The 6,869-nt window shown below is 61.2% G+C and overlaps 1 protein-coding gene across 1 annotated transcript in view; it reads left to right on the forward strand.

The window, feature by feature from the left end:
* The window catches only part of PDLIM2 (PDZ and LIM domain 2), a gene marked incomplete in the record, with an annotated part of 12,156 nt that overhangs the window by 4,627 nt on the left and 660 nt on the right, over positions 1 to 6,869 (forward strand). The window contains 3 exon segments of the mRNA XM_014590891.2: positions 3,440 to 3,506; positions 3,691 to 3,830; positions 5,886 to 6,003. Of these exon segments, the coding sequence (XP_014446377.1) occupies positions 3,440 to 3,506; positions 3,691 to 3,830; positions 5,886 to 6,003 (325 nt within the window).

The raw sequence follows: 6,869 nt of genomic DNA on the forward strand, positions 1-6,869 counted from the left end.
CGCCCCGAAAGCCGACAGTTGAGGCTACCTGCCCGCTGGGGTCCAGGGACACTCTGTGCTGGCAACCAGTGCCTCCACCCCGAGACAGAAGCCAGTGCTCCAGGTGGCTGGCGGCTGTGCCCGGCTGTCCCTCCTGGTTCCTGCCGCCTCCTCCCTGCCATGCCCTTGCCCCGCTGCACCCCCTCGCTGTGTTGCTCTTGGGCCGGGGCTGACATAGTTTTGCTGCTGTTGTGGGCCGATGGCTCTGGGCTCTGGGCTCTGGCTGCATCCCTCGAGCACATTCCTCCCCATTCCAAGCCCCAGCCGCCCCACTCCCACCCCCACCCGCTTCCTCTTCCCACACAGTCCTGGGACCCCGTGGGACCGCAGGCTGCCCTTGGCTGTCTGGCTCCCCCTGTCCTTCTCCCAGACCCCCTGCACCCAGGCCCCACTGTCCAAGGCCGTGACCCACCCTTCCCCCACCTGGGTGGTTTCTGCTGGGGGGGGGAGCAGGGCCTGTTGCAGTCCTGGGCGCAGCTGCTGGGGCAGAGTGGGGGCATGTCCAGCCTTTGGGGTGAAGGGGATGAGGCCCAGCTGCTGGGATCCTGCCTCTGTGTCAATTCTATGCATTCCAAAAAGCAAGGCCTTCGGGGGTGGCGGGGGTGGGGGCAGTCTCAAACTGAGGGCTCTGGAGCAGGAAGGAACGGGACCCTCCAGGGCTGCCAGTCGGGACTACCTGGTGCCCGCGGTGTGCCTGCCTAGTGGCAGCGGGCCACGATGTATTCCACGGGACATCCTCAGAGTTTACTCTGCGACTGTGGAGATAAGAGGAACACGCGAAGCAATTTTGGAACAATTAGTGCTCAGCAGTGTGGTATTAATTAAAGAGGGAAGGAGGTGGGAGGGCGAGTGTGGGCCGGGTGGCCTGGGCGGCCTCTTCAGGGATTTGGCTGGAAGTCGGAGGCGGGACATGTAGGCTGAGACTGGGGGACGAGCATGGCTAGGTGCTCTGGGAGACGTGAAGCAGTGTCCTGGGAACCCGGGTGTGTCTGGGGCCGGGGGCCTTCCGGGGGCTTTGAGATAAGGTGAGCAAGAGTGAGTATGGCAGCCCCCCTCCCCAGACTGCGGTCTCAGCAGGACCCTGCGCCCAAGCCCCGGCTCCTTCCTGGAGTGTGCAGTGTAGGCCACGAGGGGACACCATGGTTGAGGGAGTGGGCCCAGGCTCACCCTGCACAGAGCTGCTGGTGAACCCAAGGCCCCGAGCCCAGCCTGGGCCACTCAGTCAGACCTGGGGAGGGGACATAGCCATGCGTCCGCTTGTTTAAGGTGACTTATTGACCATCCATGAGGGACAGAGACTCAGAGAGACAGCACCCCCAGAGGGTCCTGACCCCGCAGGGCCGGATCATGGGCACATGTGTGTCCTGCGTGCTCAGGGCCCTGAGCCCGGACCTCCCCACACAGGTCAGCCTTGCACAGTGTCAGTCTGACCCGGGCCACTATCTAGCCCTCCGTCCGGTGCATGGGTTTTTTGTTGTCGTTGAGAATTTTTTTTGCCACAGGCCATGTGTGCTTGCCAGAGAGAGAAAGGGAGAGAAAGCCAAAAAACATCCCCGGGGAGATGGCCACGCCCACCTCTTCTCCATTCTTCTCTCGGGATTTTGGGCATGCATGCACATGTGCCTGGCATGTTTCAAGCTGCCAGGTCCAGGACTTTAACCATGGTCAGCTATGTGGGTGCCCAGCACCTTAACCACTATGCCACCTGCAGGTCTCCCCGGTGTATGTTTTAACAAACTCAAGTGGAGCTTAAAGAGGAGCCAGGCTAAGGGAGTAGATCTGGGTAGTGCCCGTCTCTGAGCCTCAGTCAGGCCACATGCTCTGTGTCCTTCTGTCTGACCCTGAGGACCCGGTCATTCCTTTGACAAATGCTTGTCGAGCTGCTGCCTGTGCCAGGCGTCCTGCCAGGTTCCGGGGTGCTCAGAGGAAATGGGTGTCCTCCATCCTGTCCACCGTAGCTCTGGTCCATGAGCGAGGCTGTGGTTGGTAGGTGTGGGAACACGGGGGCCCAGGGCTCCTCTTGATAGCCACGGTGCACTCGGCACCTGAAAGGCCTGAGCCGTCCTGTAAGCACGCAGCACCCTGGGCTCCACGGTTTCCTGAACTCAGTCATTTAATTGAAGACTGTCCCCTGGCGGCCCCTGCTCCCACCCCCACCCCCATGCCACTTGTGAACCTCTGGTCCCCAGAACGGGTTTGTAGGGGTACTGCCTATAGGTGAGCCCCATGGGCAGGTGAGGAGGCCATGTTCCTGGGCTTGGAGATGAAGGGCCCCCTCTGAACCTGTCTAGGCTGGGAGCTGGGCTCACTCTGCTCTTGGGGCCTGGCTGGACTGTACAGGAGTCAGGGCTGTGGCTGGAGAGGGCAGAGCTGCGCTGCTCCCAAGCCCCCCAGCCTCTGATGCCCTCTGGAAGTGGCATGCTGCCGCCTCTGGGTAGGCACGTGCCCCGGTGAGCAGATGCCAGAGGAGGGAAAAATGCCCCTCCACTGCTGGCCTAGAGTGAGGACTTGGCTCCTGAGGGTAGCCTGGGCCAGAGGTCAGGCCTATCTACCCTGGGCCAGGGCCCCTGCGCAGGACACTTGAACCCCGTGGTCTCCTTAGAGACAATGGTCATTTTACCAGGGAACCAGGAAGACGGCTAGCGGGGAGAGGGCCGAAACTGATGTTTTTGCTTTTGGCTTAATGAGTTGTGTAGTTTTGTCACTTGACCCCGTAATTCGTCCGTGACTTTGACAATCTGCAGTCTGGCTTCGAGGGGACTCAGCCCAGTGTCTGGCCGTCCCTGAGCCTCCTTCCCACTGGCTGGTACAGGCTCCACTATGGGAAGGGGGCAGACGGGGAGGCTATGTGGGTACAGAGAGCAAACGGGGCCTCAGCCTGGGTTGGAGGGCAGGGCGGGCGAGTGGCAGGAGCAGACCTCCCTGGGCAATGCAGACGGGCCTCTAGGGAGGCCTCTGAAGGGCCCTCCCTCTGGCCTCGCGTGTCTGCCTCCTCCCTGTGGAAGGCGGGCTTGTCACTTCTGCTCATTCTGAGGGTAGAGCAAGCCCCGGGTGCCTCGGCCATGGACATGCAGGGTAGGACATGACAGAACGTTCAGGGGACAGTCTGCACTTGGCCTGTCACCTGGCGCGTCTGCTCTGTCCCCGGTCCTGTCCCTCCAGATCACACAACCCTCCTCAGTGCCCACTGTCCTCCCTCTTCTTCAGGAATGCAGCGTCCCTGGCGCCCTGGCAGCCCTGACAGCCAGGGCAGGGGCCGTGCGGCCACTTGCAGGGGCCTGCTGGTGCCCTCGGTGTTGGGCCGGGGAGTGGCGGACCGGTGCACTGGGCACTGTTGGGGTGCTGGCAGCCCACCCTGACTTGTCCCCGACGCTCCCTCAACAGGGCGGCCTGGGCCCAGCTGGTGACTCGGCAGTGCTGGTATTGCCACCCTCCCCCGGACCCCGTGCCTGCAGCCCCATGCTCAGGTACTAGCAGGGCCAGGAGGGCCGGGAGGGTCGGGAGGGAGACCCCTTCTTCCTGAGAGATTGGGTCCCCAGTGAGCCCAGCTGGTCCCCAACGGCCCCGAACCCCTTCCCCGGGGACACTTTCCTCCTGTCCCCATGCTGGCCCGGCCACCCCCAGGGCCCTCATTCCTGCCTCCCACCACAGTGTGGAGAGGAGCGGCCACCTCCTGGAGGAGGACTCCGAAGTCTTCAAGATGCTGCAAGAAAACCGCGAGGGGCGGGCGGCACCCCGGCAGTCCAGCTCCTTCCGTCTGCTGCAGGAAGCCCTGGAGGCTGAGGAGAGAGGTGAGGTCCTGGGCGCGGGCCGGGCATGGAGGGGCTGGCTGGGGAGGGAACGGGGAGTCCTTTTCATTTGTCTGTGTTTTGCTATAGAGCACATGAACTTGCCAGAGGGAGACAGAGGAAAGCCCCCCTGGAGGGCCGCTCCGCATCCCTCCACAGCCCCTCTACTCCGGTCCCCTCTCGGGAACTCGAATACACATGCACACGTGCCTGGTGTGGTTTTCAAACCACTAGGTCCAGGACACGAACGGCCCAGTCAGCCATGTGGGATCTAGCACCTTACCCTCCAAGCCACCACTGGCCCATGAGCGAGTATTTCAGTGCCCATCAAGTGCTCATTGTGGGTCTGGGGGAGCCCATGGGAAGCCACAGTCCTTGCCCCAAGATCCACAATCCGGCACATTGCCAGGAGAGCATTCGGAGGGCCATGGGCGCTGCTGGGGGTGTCAGGAGAGTGCCAAGGGCATGATGGAGGTGGCAGTGGGGCTCCAGGGAGGGCCTCTATAGGAAGAGGGAGTTAATGTGGCCTTTGAAAAAAGATCAAGCCTTCAACAGATGGCTCTAAGATGGTGCAGGAAACGGGAGGGCTTTGGGTAGGGACCGGGGCCAGGCTGCAGGGAGGGTGAGACCCAGGCCAGGAGCCTGACCCAGATGCAGGGGGAGAAGCTGAAAGTACCATGCAGACCCTAGTGGCCCACTACTCACTCAGCAAACACCGGGCGCGCCCTCCCGCAGACCATCGTGCGCAGTGTGGGGTGTAAGGAGCTCATGACTTCACGTCCGCCTGTGGGAAGCCCAACTATGGGGCAGACAGGCCTGGCCAGGTCCCCCAGGAGTTCCCGCGGGCCTTCAGGCTAGTATTTCTCAGAGCAGTGGGAGACCCTGTCCTGTCCACGGGGCAGGCAGGAGTGGCAGAATGACCAGTGCATATAGGACCAGCAGGTGACATAGCGGTTACATCGCTGGACTCCCATATAGCACTGCAGTTTGAACCCCGCGCCCAGCAGCTTAAAACTCACACCAGACGCTTGTACATGCAGGCCCAAAATCCCGCGAGGAGAATGGAGGAGAAAGGATTGCAGCATGGCTGTCCCCGCCGGGCGTGATTTCTCGCTCTCTGTCCCCCTCACAAGTGCATGTGCCCTATCACAAAAATCTCTCAAAAAAAAAAAAGAAGGACCAGTGCTCGGTGGCTGCTCCAGCTCTGTTGTCCAGTGTCTTGGGGCATCTGCATAGGGGCACGAGTGGGTCTGCAGCAAACCTGGTCCTCCGTGACCATGGGGAGGGCACAGGGAGCCCAGCTGGAAGGTGACATCCCCACGGGGGCCTTGGCACCCAAGCTGAAGACAGGGATGATGGCTGCCCCATGGCTCTGCTTCACTGTGTATGGTGTGATGGTGCAGGGGCAGCGAGGTCCCTGAGGGCTGTGCGCTCCCGCCTGCTCTGGCCTGGAGCTCTAGCCTCCCCGCCTCCTTTCCTGCGCTCAGGAGGGAGCACCCGCTTTGCCTGGAGTGCCAGATGCTGAGCGAGGATGTGCCTGGCTGGCCTTGGAAGGGAAACCTGGCTCCTGAGGCCTGCTGGGTGGGAGAGCTGGCTCCTACTTGGCCAGCTGTGAAGTTGGAGTCCTGGGTCTGACCATTTGAAAAGCACGCGGAAGGGGGACGGCAGGTGGCGCGGTGGTTAAAGGTGCGGGATCTCTGCGTGGCCGGCTGTGGTTTGGTCCTGGACCTTTTTGCTTTTTCACTTTCCCTTTCTTTCAGTCTCTGGTCAAATTAAAATAATAATAATACTATAATTAAATAAATGCATAATTCTTAGAAAAGCACATTGGACACCTGCGCACATGCGCCTGGCAGGATAGAGAAGTGGAGAAAGGATGCGGGGCCACTCCCTTCTCTTTGTCAGTCTCTCCGTGCACGAGCCTTCTGAGAGACGAAAGGCAGAGTGCTGCCCGCCCTGCTCCTCCCAGCCAGGGTCCGAGTGAGCGCTCCTTCTTCCTGGCTCTCTGCATGGGTGCAGGCAGCTGGGGACCCAGCGCTCACGTGTCTGTGCCCCCAGGTGGCACGCCTGCCTTCCTGCCCAGCTCACTGAGCCCTCAGGCCTCCCTGCCCACCGCCAGGGTGCTAGCCACCCCCCCAAAGCTCCACACCTGCGAGAAGTGCAGCGCCAGCATCACGTGAGTGATGGGAGGCTGGGTGGGCTGCGTGTGGGGGTACGCGGGCACTGAGTCCTCCCGGGAAGGGACCCTGAGGCCTCCGGCCAGCTGGCTTTGTGATGGGCCCTGCCAGCCCCCTCCTGCTGGTCTCTCTTCCATTTCTCACCTCCTCCTGGGAGGACCCAGCCCAGGTCCTGGCTGGGAGTTCTCTTCAGTAACCCCAGCCTCCCAAGGTCTGCTCTGCAGAGCTGCCTCCTGGAAAATCTATCTGTCCCTCCCTCGCCTCTCCCTCCCGCAGGCCGATTTTCCAGAGGTGAGTCTGTTGTCTCAGTGGGTGGCCTGAGAGCAAACTGCACTCTGGGAAGTCCCTGAGAGGCCCCCCAGGTAGACTTGCTGGTGCTGCTGCTGAGGGCCAGGTGACTGACCGCAGGCAAATCCCGGGACCTCTGGGCTTGGCTCCCCTTTGCAGATGGGAGCACCGCCAGTCCCCTGGTCACACCGACAAGAGTGGTGACGTGGGATTGCCTGGGTGGCCTCAGAGGTGCCTGCCTGGAGGGCTCGCTGCATACAAAAAAAATCCTCCTCCTCCTCCTCCGCTTGCTTTTTTTTTAACGTCTTGCCATAGGGCACATTGCTCCCTCCCTGGAGAGAGACAGAGAAAAGTGAGAGATCACCCGGGGACATGGCCACTCCATTGCCCCTTCTCCTTCATCCTCTGGGATTTCGGGCATTCATAGACAGCCCCAGTGTGACTTCCTTTGCTTTAAATACTTATTCATTTTACTTACTATTATTTGTAAATGTGTTATGGGGCACCTGTGGTCACCAGAGAGAGAGGGAAAGTGAGAAAGCCAGCCGCCAGGTCTGGGACTTGAACCATAGTCAGC

The sequence above is a fragment of the Tupaia chinensis genome, unplaced genomic scaffold (assembly GCF_000334495.1).
Source record: "Tupaia chinensis unplaced genomic scaffold, TupChi_1.0 Scaffold000494_1, whole genome shotgun sequence".
Classification (NCBI taxonomy): domain Eukaryota; kingdom Metazoa; phylum Chordata; class Mammalia; order Scandentia; family Tupaiidae; genus Tupaia; species Tupaia belangeri.